Source organism: Gouania willdenowi, chromosome 9 (assembly GCF_900634775.1).
Source record: "Gouania willdenowi chromosome 9, fGouWil2.1, whole genome shotgun sequence".
Lineage (NCBI taxonomy): Eukaryota > Metazoa > Chordata > Actinopteri > Blenniiformes > Gobiesocidae > Gouania > Gouania willdenowi.
The window spans coordinates 16070594-16092889 of NC_041052.1; the positions used below are offsets into that span (position 1 = coordinate 16070594).

Consider the following 22296-nt stretch of genomic DNA (forward strand, 5'->3'; position numbering starts at 1 on the left):
ATCAGTTTAATTCGTGCGTTGTCAGCACTGCATAAAAATAAAAAAAATAAAAGTATCCCCTTCAAAATAAAATCACTTAATTGGGCCCAAACAAGAGTTCGTGACCAAAAAAGTTGAGAACATGTTTCATGGACAAATTTAGGTCGCAGGCAAACATGATTAATAAAATACACAGAATAAAAAGCGTTTTATCTCTTAAGCTGGTGTTGAGCTACTTCTGTGTCAGATTTGGCTCTGTTGATATTCATGTACAGTTGAGTTATTTCAGCGATGGCTGACGGTTGTACCGTGTTTATAATCGAACTGGTCCTACCATCGATGGTGAACTTGCGGGCGAACCTGCGGAGGTTCTTCCTCCGCAAAGGACTCGCGCTCTGAGGGAAGCTGCCTTTGGACACGAAGGAGTAAATGTCTCCCAGTTTGTTGGAGCTGGACTCCACCACCTCCTCCTCCGCCACCGGCAGCGTCTCCACGTTCAACATCTCAGTCACGGAGAAACGGTAAAGAAAGACCATGAGGTGACGTTCAACGACAGCCGGAGAGAGTCCGGCATGTTTGTCCGTAGGGCGGGTTTCGGGGCGGACGTGACGTCAACAAAACGCGACCTTTGTTATTTAATCATATGTGTTTATGTATTTATTTTTGATAGTGCAACATTTTAAGTACCTAAAATGCATATGTAGTTAAAAACAAACAGGTTCAACAATTTTACTTTTTTTTTTTAGAATAATAAAAAGTCAAAAATAATTGTAGTAATAATAGTATTAACAATAATCATATCTGCTAATCCCTAATTGTATTGTCATTTAAATAGTTATATCTATTCGGTTTATGCAAAATTTACTGCCGTAACTTTTTTATTTACAGTAATTTAATACCTTGAATTACCAAAGACTGAATTACTTACTGTTATGGTTCTTAATCTGCATGATTGTATGTTGATTGTTGGGTTTATCAAATGTATTTAGTATTTTTAAAATATTTCAAAAATACAGAAAAAAAAAATATTTAGAGTCTTCAAAATGTGTAAAAAAAAATACAATTTCACACCTTTCAGATAAATGTTACAATTAATACCTTTTAAAAAAATATATGAATAATTAATTTAATTTGTACTATTTTCTAATAGTATTGCCCTTCAGATATTCAGACGTTTGTATTTAGTCTGTTCATGCAAAATTTAAAGTCATATATTTTAATATTTACCCTAACATTTTATCCAAAAAATACTATACTCTGATGATGATATTTAGGTAACAGTTTAAATATTTTTGGGGTAGTGAGACTATTGATATTTTGTTGTGTATTGGCCAAATAGAAAGGAAATAAAACAGTCTGTGAACAACTCGTGCTTTTGTTCTGAAGGGCCACGAACCGGAAAACAAATGTATCCAATAGATTGTAGTCGAATGTTAATGGTGTAATATGTTGTGAATCGCTGTTGTGTCTGTGTCAGGTTGTCAGTGTCAGTTATGACGAACTATGAGCCTCCGAAGTTCTACAGCTGTGATTGTTTCAGGACGGATAACATCTTCCTCCACGATTATCGCCTCCATGTCCGCTTCGTATCAGAGGAGCAGTTCAGACTGGACTACCAGCCAGTGAGCAGAAGCTTTAGTATACATGTTTACAATTTGTTTAGCCTAAATATACATGACAATATCCGCTTAGTAAGTGCCTGCGTCACAGACAGTGTTATGGTTGAACTCGTTACCAGTCTACCTGATGGGCGGCTTCTGACAGTGTCTCGTGTTGCAGCTGTGAAGCCTGTCAGAGATTAGTAAACATATTATGTTCATATGTCAGCTATATTTGGGGAAACTATTCATATTATAAAGGGGCTGTAATAGTCCCTCAGAGTCCCCTTAAAAAGAATAGTTTAAAAATAAAGATTGGTTTTGTGCAAGTCAGGCTTATTGTGTTAAAATAACTTTAGATGTGTGACATACAAACCTTGTTTTCTATATTTTCGAAACGTTTGGAAAATGTTTGTAGCCAGTGTTTGATTTAACTGGTGACCAGTCTATCTGATGGCCAGCGTCGAAGGTTACAGTGTTGGAAGCCTCGATACTGCCACCCAGCGGTTGTCAGAAGTTATTCAAAAGTGTTTTTGTTATTTTTGGAAAGCAAAAAAAAAAAAAGGTCAATATTAAATAATAATAAATATAATAAATTTACTAAAACTGCAAGTTAGTTTTTCTTCAACTTTTGATTTATGTTCCATTCAGCCTAATTTAAAATGTTCAAGTAACTGATTACAAGTACTCGCATTACTGTAATTGAGTTGCTTTTTTTGGGTACTTGTCCATTTTTTTTTTTTGAGTATATTTCTAAATCAGTCATTTTACCTGTACATAAGTATGTTTTTAAAGAAGTCATTAGTTACATTTCTACACCTGTTACTGAGTAAATCATTATTTTTTTGTTTTAAAATGATCAAAGACATTGTAAAAATATAGAAACTGAAATGACCAGACAACAATCAAATGCATCACATCATAGCCGACCAATCAGATTAAACGTAATGCACCGCGCCAAAACAGCAGTTTATTTTCTCAGTTTTAGAGTTCATAAATGTATCTACTGTGTAATTATTTAAATTTTGAATTGAATCGATTAGTGGTTTTTTTTATTTAGAAGAAATAATTTTACATTTTGACACTTTTTATTTTAAACAGATGCCTTTGTGGAAAATAACTTGTGCAACATTTCATCTCTTCCTTTTTAAGTTGGGAGTGAAAGTAACGAGTAACTTATCTTTAATTGAGCTACGTTTTACTTGCACTTGAGTATTTTATGCATGAATTACTCGTACTTGTACTTGAGTAGGATATACCAGTACTCTTTACACCTCTGTCCACCATCGGTTTACTGTTGTTTTAGACCTTATGTTTAATATTTCTGTCTATCGTCACACAGGTGTTACAAAGTCTTGGCTGCATCACTGAACAACAGTTTGATGAAGTGCTGGAAAAGGTAACTTAACAATGTTATTGATGATTAAATTAATAATGGCAGTAGTGGCACAGTCCGTTAAAAGTTCCGTTTCCAAACAGATCTCTGAGGAGGTGGACCGACGAAGACGTCTAAGCGTGACCTCTGCGGAGAGAACGGCCGCCATCAGAGACTCGTACCAGCCTCTCCATCCTCACGTCTACAAGCTGCAGGTACTCACCACAGCTTTACAACCCCTCTCCTCCACATCCGGGCTTTAAAACCACTGCTCTTCCACAGCAGTCCTTCTTCGCTCCCAAGTTTAAAGACATCGTGGAATACTGTCGAACACCCAACGCCACCGAGAAAGGGCTGCTGGAGCTGCTGGAGGAGGAAGCAGGTGAGCTGAGAGCGAACATGTAGCTTTAAATGATGATGGAGGAGAGATCTGTGCGACAGGAAACACTGATTCCCAAAATCACTTTATCTTCCATTATTCAACTGGTATTGGTTTGTTTTACCTTCTCACACAGCGACTACTTCTGATCATGTTCCACCACTTCACACAAAAATAGATTTGAATTCATGAAAATGCAAAGCATTATTGTTGTCTTTGCATTTCATCTAGTTTTAGTCAGGTGATAAGGAACCTTGAACCTGAGGCTGTAATTGGGTTTTCAAAGATCAATTCTGGGTGAACTTACTGTTAACTGACCTAAAATCTGGTCCTGGACGATCGCAGCCCTGCACAGTTTAGATGTTTCCCACCTGAATCTAATATTTAATTTTCTACTCAGCAGTGGTGGCATAAAGGTTGGAGAAGCAGGCTACTTTATATTGTGCCAAAAAACAACATCTCATTGGACAAATTTAATGAAAAAAAATTTAAAAAAAATGAAAAATGCTCCCACCCTAATAGACTGGCCAAAAGCATCAACACATTTCATCTACTGTATATTTGTCAAAGATTATTCTGCAGCAGCTGCTCCATGTGATCAAGTTTGTTAGAGAGTTTGAGTTCAGGACGGTAACATTCAAAGTCAGGCTTTTTTTTACATTTTGTATTTTTTTTTTTTTTTTTTTTTTTTACAATCAAACGTTTTATTTTCAATGCTTCCAGTTTTTAACAAACGTAATTCCAAACGCAGTGTGTTTTTTTTTTTCCCAGAGCAACAACAGCCTGCAGTTATGGATGAAAGAAGTGAAAGGTTTTTTAACTGGAGCTTGAAAAAAAAAAACATTATTTTTGGATCTTTCGATTTGAGTTTCTGGTTGATATAACAGAATTGATCGTCTGTCTGTGATGTTTTAAGTAACTGGTGTTTAACTCTGTCTGTTGTTCTGTGGCAGCCCCGCGGGTTTACCGCCTCCCCGTGTTCCAGAAACGCTTCTGTGATGATCTGCTGGAGGAGTTGGAGCACTTTGAACGATCGGCTGCTCCCAAAGGAAGACCTAACTCCATGAACCACTATGGGGTAACAAAACAAGTCCAATCCTCAAACATTATTAAATAACCTGTCAGTGTGTGGAAATCTGGACTTCCACATTCTCTTTATACTCACTGAGGTTTCATTTATTCAGACAACTTTTTTTCAAGAAGTTTACTTTGATATCCTGACGTGTTTCAACTGTTAACTGCCAGTCTTCTTCAGAGGTGTCTGCTGATCGCTTTTGTCCATTACTTCAGCATATTAACTCCAGCAAGTTCATTTCATCTTCTTTTTTCAGGAAGTTTAGTTCGATCTTCTGACACAGAAGTCATGGACAAAACTGTTTCCAAGCATTGGACACATCAAAGTAATCAGCAAACACCTCTGAAGAACACTGGCAGTTGACATTCATAATTGACCCCAACCCTGAAGGGCATTCACTCAGACATTTTACAATTAAAAATGCTAAATTTAAAATGTAAAGAGTGGGACTACGATCAATAAACTACATTACTTTTTCTGCTGAATACGTTGATTCAGCAGAAAAAGTGGTTTTAGGGTGCTCTTACACTTTAACGTTGGTATTTGTTGCAGCTGAAGCCTCAGCGTCTCAAAGTTCGATTGAATGACTTCTCCTTTCTGTTCCAGGTTCTTCTCAATGAGCTGGGCTTTGACGAGGGCTTCATGACGCCTCTCCGTGAGCAGTACCTGCTCCCGCTCACCTCGCTGCTGTACCCAGACTGCGGGGGGCGCTGTCTGGACAGCCACAAGGCCTTCGTGGTCAAGTACGACCTGCACGAAGACCTGGAGCTCAGCTACCACTCTGACAACTCAGAGGTCACCCTTAACGTGTCGCTGGGGAAGGAGTTCACCCAGGGAAACCTTTACTTTGGAGATATGAGACAAGTGAGCGCTCGCTGTAAAACTCTAACACAGTACACGAGGAAAAGAAGAGTAACTGTATATTAAAAAAGAAAAGAAGTGAATAACTAAAGCAGACGTGGACCTTACTGTAGGTTTGTCGCACCCTGCAGGTGCCTTTAAGTGAGACAGAGTGTTCTGAGGTGACTCACCATGTGACCGAGGGTCTCCTTCACCGAGGCCAGCAGATGCACGGAGCTCTGCCCATCGCCTCTGGTCAGCGCTGGAACCTCATCGTGTGGATGAGAGCCTCACAGGTAGGAACAAGTCCCCATCACTGCTTTAGCTTTGTGACTCCACAAGTGATGTTATTGTTTCACAAAACCATCACTAACACGTCCCCGGTTTTATTTTCAAGGACGAGACCAAATCTCTATAAGTCAGACATGGACAACTGGTTCCCACACGAGACCCTCGGTTAAAATTTCTGTAGCTCCCAAAACGACGACACAAAGTGATTCCAGAAGCACACAAAAGGACAACAAAATGTACACAATAAGTCTGAAAACAAAAAAACAACATGAATACACAAAATGAATTGTGAATAATAATAATGAATTTAAGCAATTTCCCCCTGGGATTAATAAAGGAATTCTGAATCCAATAACACACAAAACCTGAAAAAATACACAGAACAACAAAAAGAACAACACTAAAACGCAATGACAGAAAAACACACAAGGAAAAAAAACCCCACAAAATAATGACAAAAAAATGAAAACAAAAACACACTCAATAAAAAACAAAACTAAACCAACTAAACAACCCATAAAATACAACATAAACATACAAAATTGTCAAAAGCCTTAGTCTTAGCCTTTCCTGTATAGTTATTATTATTGTGTTGATATTAATGTTGGAAATGTGACGCTCAGATCAAATGATCACATTGTTGTTGCTTCCTCTGTGATAAAAGTTGTCCATCTCTGATCTAAACTCTTTGTTCTTTCTGTGTATTTTTGAAAGACCAGAGCAACAGAATTGCCTTTACAGATTAATGACAACTTTCTATTAAGTGTTAGATAAACTCTATGTTGATTTCCTGATATTTCACATTGATCAGATGGTTCAGAATTCTTGGGTTTGTCTTTCACTGCTCACAGGTTCGCAACAGGCTGTGTCCGATGTGCAACAGGAAACCATCACTGGTCGAAGGCCAAGGATTTGCCGAAGGATTCACAAAAGAGTCACAGCCAGACGTTTGGTGTGTGCTGACGTGACGCTACGATCAGAGGGCATCCAAAAAAAGCTCATGTATTTCTAAGAATATGAGTAATCACTGTCATGATGATGTCAATGAGTTTTAAGAATAATAACTGACTTTTAGCCACTTGTGGTGTTTTACAACCCCTGGCAAAAATGATGGAATCACCAGTCTTGGAGGATGGTGAATGTGGAACTGTGCACGGAAACAAGGCCGCGCGTCACAACAGCAAACAGGTAATGATTTAGGCTCTTACCTGACCCATAGACCTATATCAATGAGACCTGATGTGACCGTGTCATGTTCCACAATGTGCGTGCAGAAAGGTAGAGGCGTGGCTTCTGGTAGATTGGCGGAGGAAGTGGAGCTGTTTAGGGCGTGACATCGAGACGTTTCTCAGAAACTCCGGATATCATTTTAAATGATATTTTTGTGGCATGTCTGTAATCTATTTTTTTTTTCCTACAAAATTAAACAACTGAATAAACATCATCCAAGACTGGTGATTCCATAACTTTTGCCAGGGGTTGTATCAGTAAAAGCAGTGGAAATTGCCAGACGAGGCCTTTGATGATGACATGTTTTATGTATGACCCAGTGGTGTTAACTGATTTTTTCAATATTGTTTTCTTAATGTGGTAAAAATGTACATTTTTTAAAAGTCCTAGGAGAAAAAAAGATGATTTTCAATCAAAAATGCACAGTTGCTTGGATGTTAAGATGCTTCAAATTGACTGCATTTAAATGTGCTACTTTTGAGACAAGACACGCTATTGGCTGAGTAAAGTGTCCATAATAACTGGGGGCGGACTTTATTTCCTGAACGTATCTCTGTGATAGTAAAGGTTCACTTTGTTTTGTGAGTGCCCCACATATACCCGTCAGTCCATTTACAGCATTTTGAGGTAATTTTTTAATTTTACATGTAAATACCAGAGTCTGCTTTTAATTTAATTCAGTGTAATGGAATTGATCAGACGTGTGAATAAAAAAACATTTTTTTCACATTGTACAATCTGGCCACAATATTATATATTTTAAACTTTTATTATGCTTTTTTTTTCTTCTAAATGTATATGAGATTACAAGACTAAATCTTTTCCACGTTTGGCACATATGTTTATTTTAAGAGTGAAATGCTCTCACTCTAGAGCCCTGTATTTTTTTTTGAAATTTTGCCACTTCCTCCTGCGCATCCCACCTTCATCCGTGCTGCAGTAAACTTACATTTGTGAAGATAAAACACAAACTAAAGTGTGGAATAATTGAGGTTTTAATCAAACATTGCTTTATATATATATATATATCATCGTCTGTACAAACACATTCTGTTGGACTTTAAAAAATAAAACTGCAGCTCATCAGAAACATTGCGGCTCTTTGGTTGTTTCTTTTTGTTTCAGGTCAAATGTTTCAGTGGGAAACAGGAAGCAATAATAAGGGAGAATTTGGTCCACATCATAACAAGTTAAACACACAACAACAAAAAAACAAAAGATACAGAAGACACACCTTATGGCACATAACTGTCAAGGAAACCAATCACTGTACACACCTGAGATCACTTTACAATAATGACAGTAATTACATGTATAGTACAATATTATTACATGGGCAGCAGTGACATGCGGTCAGGGGAGAAAGGTAAGGTTTTTGTTGGTGCTCTTTCCTCCTGTAGGGGGCACTCATTAGCATAAAGTTTCTTCTTCAACTCTTCTGCCTCATTGGTAAGAACGGCAAGCTACCGTTTTATTCTTTCGTTGGTCACAAGCAGCAATATATTTATCATTATGGATGTTTGTGACGGGGTTCGAACCACGACCATCCGTATGGCAAGTCGACTTTCATTTATTTTTCCAAAAATGGTGCCAGTGCTCAATATTTACAGTGGAACACAAATATTTACATCAAGAGAAAAAAAAAAAAAAAACACACAACCTGGTCCCAGCTCTACTTCCAGCTGAGAGGCTTTCAGAAATGTCCAGGTACATTGCTCCCACATGCACCTCCAGAGAAAGACTGCCCTCTATGCAGCTTCCTACACTGCTTTTAACAGGTTAGCCCCTCCCATGGGTGTGGTTTAAATTAAACCAAAAACAATTATTAAGGAATACAAACTAAAACAATATTCACATCCTTTTCAAATGATAACCGATTTTCTAATAAACAAATGCATACTCTAGCAACAGTTGGGGAAGAAGGAGATTAGTTAAATGCATGATGTGAGGAGAAATACGGAGGGGAGAAAGAGAATGTGTGTGCGCGTGCGTGCGCTGCTGCTCGGTTAGTGACGGCGCTGCTCCGTCACAGTTTTTTTTGACGTCACGGATGTTTTTTTTTTTTTTTTTTGTTGTAATGCACATTTTCGACTTAACGGATATTTGTGATGTAATTGTGTTTTATAGTACAGTGGTTCCCAACCAGGGGTATGCATACCCTTAGTGGTACTTTTTTTTTTTTTTTTTTTTTACATTTTTCAATTTAATTTCTAACTGTTGAAGACGATTGTTTTTACATGTACACAGACATTTTCCTCATCCATCGACAATGAACTGTGGCATAAAAAAGCGACATGAGATCGTGAAGTTCAAAATCTCTAATGGTCAAAACATTAGAAATAGATGAATAAAAGCCTTAAAGCTCAGGTTAATGTTGGACGAGACACAGGACAGGGTTTAGACGAACCAGCTGACACAAATACGGTACTACGGGGATACGGGGTACATGAGACAAAAAAACGCCAGGAAACATTGTTGTAATGGAAATTTTTTACATTCCTAATGTACACGTTTGTTTTGTAAATTTTTCTTTCGTGTTATTCCCCAAAAAAAATTATATGACCAAACATTTCTCTAAAAAAATAAATGTTTTCCTAAATGGATAAAGTATTCGCAATGGCATTTTTGTCATATTGAACATTTCGCTGTAATGGACTTTTCTCTTGTAACAAACCTATTTTCCATAATTTACTTTTCAATAATAATGGACTTATTTGTCGTAAAATATATATTTTTTTCTAGAGTGGTGGTGACTGGCCTTTAATTATAAATTCCTCACTTCCCGTAAACCTCACCGCATGACACTGGCCGACAGTTGACATTACATTTCCAATATAAATATATTTTACACAGCTTTTCCTCTTATATTATACAAACATGAATAAATAGTTCTTAAGGTATATTCGTCCCGTCTCATAGTGTGGTCTCGCTGCTCATGTCCCGGGATCGATGGCGGTCGATGTCTGAATCGTAGTCTGACTCCATCTCGATCTTGACCTGCGGCACGGGGCAGGACATCCCTCGACCAATGGGCACGGCCGGAGACGACGGGCAGGAGATCTTCAGGTGGAGGGTGATGCTGAAGAAGGGCGGAGCGCCGATTACGATACAGACGACGATACAGACAAACACCGAAGGGACACGGGTGGGGGAGGTTTAAAGGGAAACCCTCAGTGACTCAGCATTTAAGGGTGATTCTCATGAAATAATTGACAATGCGTTTGTGTACACTAAATTATATGGAAGCCCTTTTCCGCTACAAAAGAAACGTCACGGCAAGTCATAATTATGAGTTAGTAAAGTCATAATTATGAGATACAAACTGAGCATTTGTAGCAATCTACCGACACTGACTGTTACCACTCCTAATTACATAATAAATAATAATAATAATTTATTCCAAACACTTATTTTGGCTGTATATTCAGTTCTTAGAATTCAACACATTGTACTGAAGTACATAAAGTGCTATGTAAAAGCACTTTGAGCTGCATTTCTTTGTATGAAAAGCGCTTCTTATAAATTCAATTCAAACTTTATTTATACAGCGCAAATTACAACAAAAGTCATCTCAAGCACTATCAAAATATAAAATTTGTAATAAAACGGAAAAAAACCCAACAATCTCCACATGAACAAGCAATAAATATTGATTCACTGATAAATAAGTCTGTATTCCAAAATTATTCCGTCACATATTTGTAAGTTTCTTTGCAAATTTAACGGTTTAAAAAATAATAATAATTAATAATACTCATAGTTATGACTATTATTTTTTTTAGTGGCAGAAACAGGCTTCCATATTAAACATGCCTCCCATGGCTCCTTTATTTTGATATTATGACATTTTAAAATGATTTTATTTATTATTATTTACCATTTAATTTTTTAAAAAATATATTTATAAAAATAATAATGATGTCTTGACAGATTTCAGTCGTGATTTTTCTTTTCGGTTTAATATAAATATTATAAAGCTGTGAAAATATTCTCACCCTATCTATGGGAATTATCATGAACTAATAAAAAATAATAAATGGTTCTGTTTTTGCTTCATTAGAATCTACCTAAAGCTCAGCCCTTTAATCTATTCCTGGAGGACCGTGGTTCTGCATGTCTACAGTAAAGGCCTGCTTTATTACACCTGAATGGTGTCTCACAGCCTGAATGTAAGCCACTCCCCTCCTTCAAGTGTATTTATATCATTTAAGAGTGTAAACCATGCCTCTTTAGAGCAATGCAGACATAGTTGAGGTGCAGTAGCTACAGTGTGCTGAGGGTCTCATGCAGCAGGAGAGGAAAAAGAAACAACCAAAAGCAAAGCAATGTTTGCAGCGCCATCATCATCATCATCACACACAGGTCATACAGACGGTACTTAAATGTTCACACACTGTATATTTATATTTACTCCTATTCCCATAAGCCGAGCTGACTCAGAGAAAAACTACCCAGCATGCACTTCATTGAATCACATCGACTACTAAGAGGAGGAGTTTACTTCTCACTTTACAAGCATCTGCATTGCTTTAAGTGCATGGAGAGAAGACGGAGGGTCGACTGACACTCATTAGTATTCATTCATTAGATTACTAAACAATATCATTAAATTCATATATATTATTAAATAATTACTATTATCAAACAAACAAATGAGCTGGCATGGCCAAAATAAGCTGATTCATTTTAAACTGATTATATTGGAGGAGTTTACATCAAAGATGTACTTAATAAAGTAGCCAGTCAACAGTCATATTTATTATGGGTCTATTCTCCCGTCTGGACTTAAGCTCTTTTGCCGTTACGCACTTCTCTCCTACGCGTATTCTCTGGTCCAGGCTGCTGACACGCCCACTGCGCGTAAGGAGCCAAAAAGCGCGTATGTGTGAATGAAGGCGGACTGAAGGAAAGGAGGCGGTGATGTCATTTTTTTGGGGGCTGTCTAGAAATCCTGGAACATGGAGTTTTCCCAACGCTTGTAAATGTCAGTGAAATCATCATCATCATCGTTGTAAAGCGTTAAATGAGCTGGAGATATGAGGAAATAACACGGCCGCAGAGCGTCCTGCTTTAATACAGAGGGATGTTTGCAGTGAAACACAACTATTGGCTTCCATAATACGCAGTTTTAAATATAAATAGTTTAAAGCGACCTGAGGTGGGACTCATTAAAATATGTGTGGGAACAGTTTGTGGTCCATCCTCATCTCCATATGACAGCTTGTTTCACTCTATAGTGGATCAAACTGTGACTTTACGTTGGACATAGTATGAGAATAGCTGAATCACTGTGGCCAGCGTGGACAGAAATCTGCGTCTGTCAGAGTTTTAATTAATCGCGCAGCAGCAGGTGTGATCACTCAGCTGCTGCTGCCCGACGCACGAGTCCGTCTGACGAGTCCATATTTCTAGTGCAACATAATGTTTCACCTTATCGGGGCATTGCACTTATTCCAAGGCTAGAAGCGCGTAAGAGGAAAAGTATTTACGCACACCAGAGAATGCGCGTCAAGCCAGATTTGAATGGGAAAACCCACATTTCAGGGCTGCTCCACCCACAGTGCATAACTGGGATGACTTAAGTACAGGGGGAGAATAGCGCACAGCCAAAACCAGCACCGCTGCGCGACTTTTTGGACATAAACACATGAGAGAATAGAGCCCCAGATGTGGAAAAGGAACAAATGAAGTAAAATAAAGGCGATAGAGGAGATTTTCACTAATTCAGCATAAAGAGTTCCAGGGGTAACTCTGCACAGACGGCAGGCTCAGGGTTTGTATTACGGTGTAAAAAATATTCAATAAACGAACACTCTGTAAAGATTCAGTTCATCTTCATAACAGTGGGAACAATGTTAAAACCATCAAAGAGGATTCATATTCTGTAAATTAGAATGTTTTCAATGGTTTGTGTGGCTCCTAACTTAATTATTAGGATCAGCATCATGTGTAATTACTGATTGACTAGTTAACATTAGCACTGGGGGTCAGTCTAATTACAGGGTTATTTGGTAAGGGTTGGTCTAATGAGTTGTGTGTGTGTGTGTGTGTGTTACGAAGATGTGTGTTTGGCTGCAGGCTGGCAGTGCACTCCCCACTGGGACTCTACCACACCGGGGTAGACCAGGTCTTTGTAGGGGATGTGCAGTTTGAGGACACAGTACCTGCGGTCCAGGTCGGACTCTGAACTTGGCGAGTTGTTGGAGTAAGCGTGATACTTCTCCTGAAAGCAAACACACACACACGACATTCATCACTCAGAGGACCAACAGGTAGGTATAGGTGCATGCTGTAAAGCACCAGGCCTGCAGGGGGCAGAAGAGCTTCAATAAAAGAACCTACCTCTTCTTCACTGTCATCTCCTTTGGACTTCTTCTTGTCTTTGTCTTTGTCCTTTCCTTTCTTCTTGTCGTCTTCTTTCTTTTTCTTCTCCTTTTCGGGCAGGAGGTCGTCCAGCCAGGCCAAGTCATGCTGGGAGAAAACCATATCCAGCATCTTCCGGACCACCATCAGACCCAGGATCTGATGTGGGACACAGAAACCCTCAGAACATCACCTAGATAGCATTTGGACTCTGATAATAACATTGTCTAACCTATTATTTACACTACTGACAGTCAGGCAGGGAATAATGCTCATGCTAACATTCAGCTTAGTCAAGCTGAAGCAGATCAAACTGCTTTATAACGTTGACTTTATTTTATTTATTCATTTAATTAATTTGAGAAGCATATCAATAAAACGAAGATTACAGAAGGAAAATATAACAACGTTGCCTCTCAAAAGGAGTAGGTGGAAGTTCAAAGAACTTATAAGAAATCCTACCCCTCTTTCTTCATTTTATAGTGCTGTATTTATACAATTCATATCCACGAAACAAAAACAAAAAAACCCAAAAAAACAAAACAAAAAAAACAAAAACGGAGAAGTTATATTATCGTTTGTGGTCTTATAAAATAAAATATTTAAAAGGAAACTTGAGAACTATAGTATAATGCATTCGCGTTTATGGTTGTACAAACCAAAAAAAAAACAAAAAAACAAAAGGAACAAGGTATGTTATCATTAAGGGTTGTGCACGTAAGGTTAAAAAGCATATGTTTGCATGATTAATTAACCACTTTCTTCTTCTGAGCATTTTTGAAGAAGGAAGTTTTTTTAACTGTACCAAATTTTTATACACTTTAAAATTATCGTCTAAACTATTCCATGTATCCACTCCACATCTAGTCATCTAGTTTTGACTAGTTCGAGAGTACTGTTTTGTTTTTTTTCAGATTCTTATTGTCTCAGGTTGTAATTTCCTTTTCTCGAACAAAACATTTTTTGAATATTTGCTGGAAGTTGATTTTGTTTCACTTTAAAAATAAATTGATTTGTGCGGAATTTTACTAGTCCCCAAAATTTTAGTATTTTTGAATGGAGAAACAGTGCATTTGTATGTTCTCGATATATGGCAAAGTTAAAAATTCTCATTGCTTTTTTTTTGTATTTTACATAATACTTCGGTGTTACTTTTATACGTGTTCTCCCACACCTCAACATAGTACGTTAAATGGGGTAAAATAACGGTACAGTAAATAGTCTATAAAGTTTTCTTATCAAGGAGATTTTTAGATTTGTTCATTAATGCTACAAACTTTATGATCAAGAGTTACACCAAGAAATATGTGTCCGTAGACTATTTAGTTTCATATACAGTGAAAATAGCTGATAATGACATGGAAAATTTGGATGACCTTTGTACAGAACAAGTATGAATACTTTTTGTACTCACTAATACCCAGTACAGATGCGAGTACTTTTTGATGCATGTACAGTTCCTATAATTCAATAAATACAACTTTATTTTGCTGATTTTTTTTTTTTTTCAAATATTGTAATCCGTTTTCTTTTTCTAACTCTCAATGACTGACACAGTTGACATTGTTCTCTAACAACACAACAATGTAATGTTTTACCAGTAAACACCGATATTGGTATTGGTGCATCCCTACTGGAAAACAGCAAAAACATCAGCATGGGAATGATTATTTTTTACTAATTATCAATTAAATGAACTAAAGTTTAACTAATATTGAAGCAAAACTATCGACGAATGTAAAGTGTTGTTAAAGGAAATGATGATGATTATATATTTGACCATAATTCAAAAGGCACAAATATCTCTTTTTTAAATAATGAATGAAGTAAACGAATCACTGTTTTTATTTACAAGTTAGAGTCATTTAAAGCTTTTATGAGAGAGCTATTTTCTCTTAGGTTTTTGTTCCTACTTACTGTTTTTATAACTGTATTTCATTTTTTTTTTTATCGTTTTATTTGGAAAAACCCACTTGCTCAGACCTCACACTGTTTCTATGATAAAGTTGTTTTTGCCTTGTTGTGAGAGACCAGTACAGTTTCAGACTGATCGGCTCACATTTGAAGACAACCGCTAATGCTGACAGTACATTTGAGCCATAAAACTTCTGATACTAGGAACTTTAAAGAAAGATAATAACAATAGGCTTGATGAGAAACAAATGCGAATGCTAACAACTGTCAACGTAGTTTATCTTAGAAATGTCGATCACTTAATGCCGCTTAATGTACTGAACGGCTCCTGACACAAGATATTGCTCATACCAAATATTTAGCAGAGAAATACAAACTGTATTGACTCAAGGTTCTCCCCACAAAATACAGCTTCTTGCAAACATTTAGCTTTCATTTCAAGTTTCTTCTCTGCTTCCAAATGTAGCATGAATACATTATCTTTAAAGTTCAATAAGAACGACACAATTTGTTACTGATAAAAATGCTTTAACCCCACTAATGCTAATGCTCATTATCAGCCTGGACAACAGAGAGTGTAACTGCGGCTAGGGTTGCCAGTACTTTTCAGAAAACAAAATAAGGGACACCCTAGGGACCTTGAACACAATCCTCAAAAATAGAAACATTTTGACATTTGCCCCATGTACCCCTGAGCTCATGTTATACATTATTTATTTGCATAATGTGCCTATTTATATTGCTTAATACTACTGTAATAATAAATGATCTTTCATTTTACTTTAAAACCTCCACATCCTAAACATGAAATCAAATCCCAATAGTCTATTTAATCAATCCAACCATGATGTGCCTTACTGTATCCACCTCAGGAGATTCTTCTCAGATTCTACAGTGTTCTTCTCCTGAAGCAGTTTGATGTCAGACAGTCCATGCACCGTGTGACACTGAAAACTCTCTAAAGTTGGACATGTTTAGGGTTTGAGCAGCGCCGGTGTGTGTCGTCTTTGTCTCTCAAACAATCCGTAAAAGCACCAGAGCACACAGCCAGGTACACAGGACACACTATGACACACCACACAGAGTGGGCATCCTATGTAGATCCCACCACGACGATGTTGCTGGCCTTGGCATTTCTTGCGTTTTTGGGTGTGACAGTCTGTGTTCTGGTCCTTTATGCAAATATGGAACAAACAGCGCTCTGTTTTGGCTCAGTACGGGATGCACCATTTAATAGCTAAATAAGGAACGATTCCGTATTTTAAGGGACGGGTGACGACCCTAACTGCAGCTACACGTAACGTTTGAGTGAGTTACTTTAACTAGTGCCGTGACTGTTAGCTTTAGCATCAGTGTAAGTCAGTGGGAAACCATCAGTTTTTCACATCTTTGCAACAAAAAACAAGAAATGTACCATGACAGGGAAGATGATGGCAAGGAAGGTGGACTTGAGGATCCACAGCACAGTCAGGCAGAGGATCTGTATGAAGGTGAAGAGGTGGACCCGCCTCAGGGGGACGTGTCGGAGGTAGGAGAAGTCTGGCTGGTGTTTGGACGGCATCATGTACAACTTAATCCTGTCCCAGAACTATGAAGGACAAGAGGCGAGCTGAGAGTGGCAGGAGTTTAGGACTAAAGCAAGAAACCTGCTCTACAAGTGCATTCTGCAGTTCAGCCATGACATTAGGACCACTGATGCATTGGAGGTGAAGAGGAGAAATGCAGTGTTAAGCCAGTTAGGCCATTTGTTTTATCAAAACCTTTCGTAGTGTCAGAAAAACAATTTGTGAGACACATTAGGCTCATCATACCTGGATTCCACTGAGGGAAGCCACACCCATGTAGAGGAAGACACCATACAGCACAGGCATGGGGATGAACTGCAAGCACAGGTTAGTTTAGACAGACTGATAACAGTCACCACTGGGCATTGATTTAAGAGTAATGACATTGAATCGAACAGAACTTCCAATGAAGGCTGCACACTCCTGCATAATAGAGCCATGACTTTGTACCACTGAGCAATAAATGACAAAAACAGCCAAATATTGCTGTGGGTCTACTATGAGTTTTGCTAAATGAATGGAATAATCCAGATGGGCTGAAAGATTGAAACACTGTTAGTGTAAAAAAAAGCGATAAAGGGTTATCTAAAGTTACACATCCATCATAATTCTTCTTGTTTGAACAGAATTTTTCCAGATCACAAAATTATGTTTTGTTTATGAACACAGTCGCTTCCACCATGTAAGCATGAACTCTATTTACAAATGGCATGGTGCATTGTAGGTCACTTCATTCCTTTGGGTTGGTCAAAAATGGCCGCCATTTGAGAGTTTGTGTCTTAAAAAGTTGTTTTTTGCTTTTAGTTGAAGATTGGCATAGAACAACATGTGAAAATGTAGTCATATAACGTTCTTATAGTAAAAAGATTGTTTTTTAGGTTTTTTGTTTTTTTTTTAAACTTTAACAGCATGCTGCATTAGCAGGTGAGCAGGCATGCTGTTCTCAGGGTCCAAAACTACTAGTGGAGTGCTTTTGACATTTAGAGTCAAAGGAAATACTCCTACATGTCAGTAGGAGGCATAATTAACACAGTAAGGCAGCAAGAACTCAAATACTGATCTATATGCCCGACATGAGACAATGAGATCAAAGAGGAATAGAAATCAAGAATAGGGTTTAACAAATATTCCTGGAAGGAACATTGTTTCACATGTTTCGTCATTTATCTTCCTTTATTGTGTGGAGAGTCATTTTAATCTGGATAGCCTCAGTCACACAAAGAGCCATCATTACAAAGCTCACACAGGCAGGACAAAGCCCTTTTGGATTTTTCATACCTTCAGAATTGGAGCGAGGAAGATGGAGACTCCAGTCAGAACGAACACCAGAATGCCCGTCAGTCTTTGTTCTCTGAACGTAATGAACACAGTGAAAGATCACCTTTCCCAGCTTCTCATTTTAAACTACAAAGGCCAAAGTCAAGTGCTTCAAAGCTATTACTGTATCTGAATTATTCCAACCTGACTCCCAGGAACTGTGGTTGCTCGCCAGGAGCACTAGATTCGCTCTCCATCTTCAGCGAGTCGATGTGTGCGATGGAGATGACGGTGGCGGCCACATACCAGGGCAGACCCATGAAGGAACATGCTGCCATCAAGATGCCCACCCAGAATAAATCCAGGTGGTAGCCACAGCCTTTCTGTTGGAAACGAGCAGACAAACATTTATAAGGTGACGGTCAATCGGTTCATGTCTTTAGGTTTCTCGATTAGGTTTTTTCGTATGTCAGCGAGAAGACAACATCTATAATATGTTCTTTTAACCACTTTCTTTCCACATTCCTGTGTGGACCGACCCGATCGGTTGAGAACTGTTGCATCATTGTGTCAGAAACCTGATGTAAAAGTCATTATCCTGCCTTTGGGTCAATTGGAATACTAGATGTTTGCATGTTCAAGGAAAGGCGTGATCTTGTATGTTTTTCTCCATTAGCTGGAAAACTGGCTCGGTTGTTGTTATTAAAGCTCAGCTAGTGTCAGTGTTTTGTTAATGACTCTTAGGTTGAAGAGAGCTTCAACTCGGTCCTTGTTCAGTCTAACTTGATAAGAACATCGTGTAGATAAAATTAGTTGATAGCAGTTGTTTTGGCGAAGAAGCACACCCACCTTCAGCTTGTTCTCCTTGCGGTTGACAATGACGGCGCTGATCTGCTGGTCCATGAAGATGAGGATTGTGACGAGGAGAGCAGGGACAAAACTGGCCAAGTACACCCACCACGGATTTTTCCCAAAAGGCATCACGATCCAGCCGCGGTCCGGCCGTGTTGGCTGGAGAGAGAGGAGAAGTATCTTATAACCACTGTTGATACAACCTTGGTCATTAAAGTAGTGTTTTAACAGAAGTACAACAAACTCTGGATCTACCTTAAACTCTGTTGGTACGATCAGCTTCGGAGTCTTGAGTCCGATCAGCATGTCAAGCCCCACGAACGTCATGATGGACATGAAGATGGAGAAGTCGCTGATGAGTTTCCTCATCTGGTAACGAAAACAGACCACAGCAGTAGTCAGCAACCACTCAAAACCTTATAAGATGGCGGCGGCTTAATCGAGTATATCAGATACACAACCACATCACACAAATGACTTTTAATTTCCCTTTGATTTTTACCATCAAAGCAACATTTTTAAGGAAGGTCTTTCTCAACATCCCCTCTGTTAATCTAATCTCAGTAGACACAATCCACTACGATTTAACTCAACTAAATATTTTGAAGATTTTGTCTTCCACAAATTACTTGCATTCAGTTTTCTATCTGTATTATGCTCCTCCATGCAGAGTAGATAAGCCTTTTATATTTACTAAAAATCACATGCCTTACACTATGTGTGTCTCCACTTGAAAATGTAAAAAGGATTATAGGATTTGTTCTGCTGATGACACAATCATTATATTTTTCACACAACAACGAGAGCCACTACAGGGTGGAAATCCAGCTCTTGGTCAGCTGATGCTTGGGCATGCCCTGGTGATGATCGTAGACTTCAGGAGAGGGAGAAAAAAATGACCCCTTCACTTGTCAGTATAAATGCAGATAAGTTCCTGGGTCTTCTACAACGTCTACAGATGCAGGATTGACAGCAATTTTTGCTACTGCACCACCGAGAACAGGAGGCAGCTTAGCCCAGATCGGAAGGACCGCGCAGTGGATTGCAGGTTCACACTTCCAAAACTGAAGTTGGTCAATGCTATGCTAGCTGGCTCAGAAGAAAGGTCAGTAGCATAGCCAGAGACTTTCGTCATAGTTTCAGTTATCTTGGATTTCTCAACACCTAGTTGAGTTTTTGCAAGATAAAACAAGAGTTGCTGACAAGAACTATTATGTAAATCTGTCTTCTGGGGTGTCCCATCATGAATGCACATCTGTCATAGACCAACTATTAAATCTATGACACCATAAATGTGACACCAATAACAGAAAAGCAGCCCAACCTGTTACTAATGCCACACTCTGTATGTAACCCTTGACCTTATATGGCTATCAGTAACTCTAGGGCAGTGTGTGCCAATAGGACAGGGACTTCCTCACCTTTGTAGGAAAGTAGCGGCTGAATTTGAACTTCTTGAGCGTGATGGTCATGGAGTAGGTACCGAAGAAGAGGATGAAGGACATGAGGGCCAGGTCAGGAACATACTTGCAGGATCTTCCCACTAGAGAGCCACCATACTTGAGACACTCCTTCTTGCTGAGCTGGCTCCAGTCCAGAGCTGTCACATTTAACTGGATGACAGGTGGAAACAGATGGGGCAAAAAGAGAGTTTTTAAACAACACATGCACAGAATGAAAAACAAATCCAACAGAGGAAAGTGAGAGGTTAATCACAGATACAGGGCAACAGAACAACTTGTTTGTCAGATAGTTTAATTTGTACAGTAATCAATTGGCCCAAAAGCAGCAAATTAATTTCAAAATGTATTAAATTCAAACCACCTCTTACCCCAGAGACAGTCGAGCTGTTATCTGGCACTGGGACTAAACCATTGAAGATCAGTGCAGCCACTGTTGAGGGTGAGAACAGAAAGAATGAGACTAGTGTGTGGACACAGAAAAGTGGAAGCAAACACTTACAGACAGATACTTACTTGCAAGAGGCAGCAGCCAAAGTGTTTATGCATGACGAAAGCAAACAGGAGACAAATCAGTTACAGAAATCATTGTTTAAACCAATGACTGCAAATCACCAGGACAAACAGAGCATCCAGATCAATTGAAATGTACTTCATTTAGTGCCGATACTATCCAATAATTTCCAATTCCAATATCAACCAATACCAATATAGTTACGCATCCTTTTTTCATCCCTAAACAAAACTGGATTGGAGTGTGGAACTTTCCAATACTTCACTTTGGTTCCTAAAGTGGTTTGAACATGGGCCGGTTTACTGAAAAATCACCAAAGATAAGAAACGTCTGAAATAGAACTGTGCTGGTTTGAAGACAGCCTGGGACATTTCAGTTAGTAAACCACAAAAGCCAGTTGGTCAACAGAAGCTTTACCCCGTGTGGCTTATTTTGGGGTCTTTGGTTTTTATCAATGCTGACTTAGAATTTTCCAAGATTGATTTGTGAAAATTAAATATGGGCTCTCACTGAAAATCACTATGGTTCTTAGGTTTTCTGAATAGCTTCAAAACTCAAACTTCAACCAGAGCCCCTTGACCCCCTGAGTCAAGGGATGAACTCACTCGGGTCTGGCGCCAAGCACTCGCACTTGTAGGCGGTGACGTAGTCGGGCTTGAAGTCTGTGTTGATGGGGTAGTATTTGAAGGAGCCCACCATCTTCTTGATGGCGTCGGAGATGAAGATGAAGGAGATGAGACTGGAGAAGCCTTCCTCGGTGAAGCGTGTCATGTACTTGATGATGTAGCTGGCATCCGTGGCGACTAAGATGAAGCACTGCAGGCAGGAGTGGATACCAATCCACAGCCGCAGCTCCATGTAGTCAATATTGTTGTTTCTGTGAAGTAGGCAGGTGGAGCATCTTGATAAGTGTCCATATCTACACCATCTATTACTTTCTGGACAACACCGACACACCACTGTGAATGGTCCCAACACTTTAAACAGCCTGCTTTGAATGATCTAAGGGTCTGTCTTAGGTTTACCGTGGTATACAAAGCCTATATTGGAATTATAAAGACAGTTTGCTGCTTTTCGTTTGTTTACACTGAAAGGAAGAAAACCTGTCTTTGTGAAGCTTATATTTTAGCCCTTTCATATTTTTAAATGATCAGAGTATGTTTGTGTCCTAAAAATGTTAATTGTTTGAGCTAATATTGTATATGATAAACAACATGGCCATGACAACACGGTTAAAATCAGCATTCGTAATCACGTACTTTTAGTTGCAATTTTTGTGTCGTTTATGTATCAAGTGTCTGTCGTTCATTGGTCCGTAGAATGTTGAGGTGGAAATTGGACTATCACAGGAGCCACCATTTAAAACATCGTAAATACAAATTAGCTGCTTTCAAGCATTTTCTCTGATAATCTCTGATGTCATAATCTGATTGATGTGGCTCATTAGGATAACTTCACTCTTGTCATTTGTAGGTTGTGGGTTAAAGTTCCAATGGATCTCTTATTCAGTTGTTCTGTTAGGTTTTAGTCTTGATTAGATTGTTTAAATTCCCTGTCTTTGTTACTGGGTCTTAAATTCCTGTTGTGTCAACAAACCCTGTCTT

The 22296-nt window shown here is 38.6% G+C and overlaps 2 protein-coding genes across 3 annotated transcripts in view; one reads left to right on the plus strand and one right to left on the minus strand.

Annotated features, from left to right (window-relative positions):
• The first annotated feature begins 1374 nt into the window (after positions 1-1374).
• On the plus strand, positions 1375-7859 carry ogfod2 (2-oxoglutarate and iron-dependent oxygenase domain containing 2). Of its 2 annotated transcripts, none has more exons than XM_028457555.1 (8): positions 1375-1601; positions 2920-2976; positions 3057-3167; positions 3235-3334; positions 4285-4409; positions 5013-5270; positions 5399-5542; positions 6389-7859. In XM_028457555.1, the coding sequence occupies exons 1-8, from the start codon at positions 1473-1475 to the stop codon at positions 6503-6505; spliced, it is 1041 nt and encodes a 346-aa protein (XP_028313356.1). In that variant the 5' UTR covers positions 1375-1472; the 3' UTR covers positions 6506-7859. The 2 variants fall into 2 exon arrangements, with proteins under 2 accessions (XP_028313356.1, XP_028313357.1); XM_028457556.1 differs by having other exon boundaries at positions 3238-3334.
• A 1791-nt stretch (positions 7860-9650) lies between these two features.
• slc4a5a (solute carrier family 4 member 5a) overlaps positions 9651-22296 on the minus strand; it is a 30784-nt gene continuing 18138 nt past the window's right edge. The window contains exons 14-25 of the mRNA XM_028456449.1: positions 21298-21569; positions 20550-20584; positions 20140-20331; positions 18974-19087; positions 18716-18877; positions 18071-18249; positions 17888-17960; positions 16856-16924; positions 16459-16632; positions 13110-13289; positions 12932-12990; positions 9651-9846 (exon numbers count right to left, since the gene is read on the minus strand). Of these exons, the coding sequence (XP_028312250.1) occupies positions 9681-9846; positions 12932-12990; positions 13110-13289; positions 16459-16632; positions 16856-16924; positions 17888-17960; positions 18071-18249; positions 18716-18877; positions 18974-19087; positions 20140-20331; positions 20550-20584; positions 21298-21569 (1675 nt within the window). The 3' untranslated portion in view covers positions 9651-9680. The remainder of the gene's footprint in view (positions 9847-12931; positions 12991-13109; positions 13290-16458; positions 16633-16855; positions 16925-17887; positions 17961-18070; positions 18250-18715; positions 18878-18973; positions 19088-20139; positions 20332-20549; positions 20585-21297; positions 21570-22296) is intronic.

What these genes read in the sequence shown, in the direction of transcription:
- ogfod2 (XM_028457555.1), top strand. Translation starts at nt 1,473, where the DNA reads ATGACGAACTATGAGCCTCCGAAGTTCTACAGCTGTGATTGTTTCAGG. An exon ending in TCAGACTGGACTACCAGCCA is followed by an intron (nt 1,602 to 2,919) that starts GTGAGCAGAAGC and finishes ATCGTCACACAG; the next exon opens with GTGTTACAAAGTCTTGGCTG. An exon ending in ACTTTGGAGATATGAGACAA is followed by an intron (nt 5,271 to 5,398) that starts GTGAGCGCTCGC and finishes CGCACCCTGCAG; the next exon opens with GTGCCTTTAAGTGAGACAGA.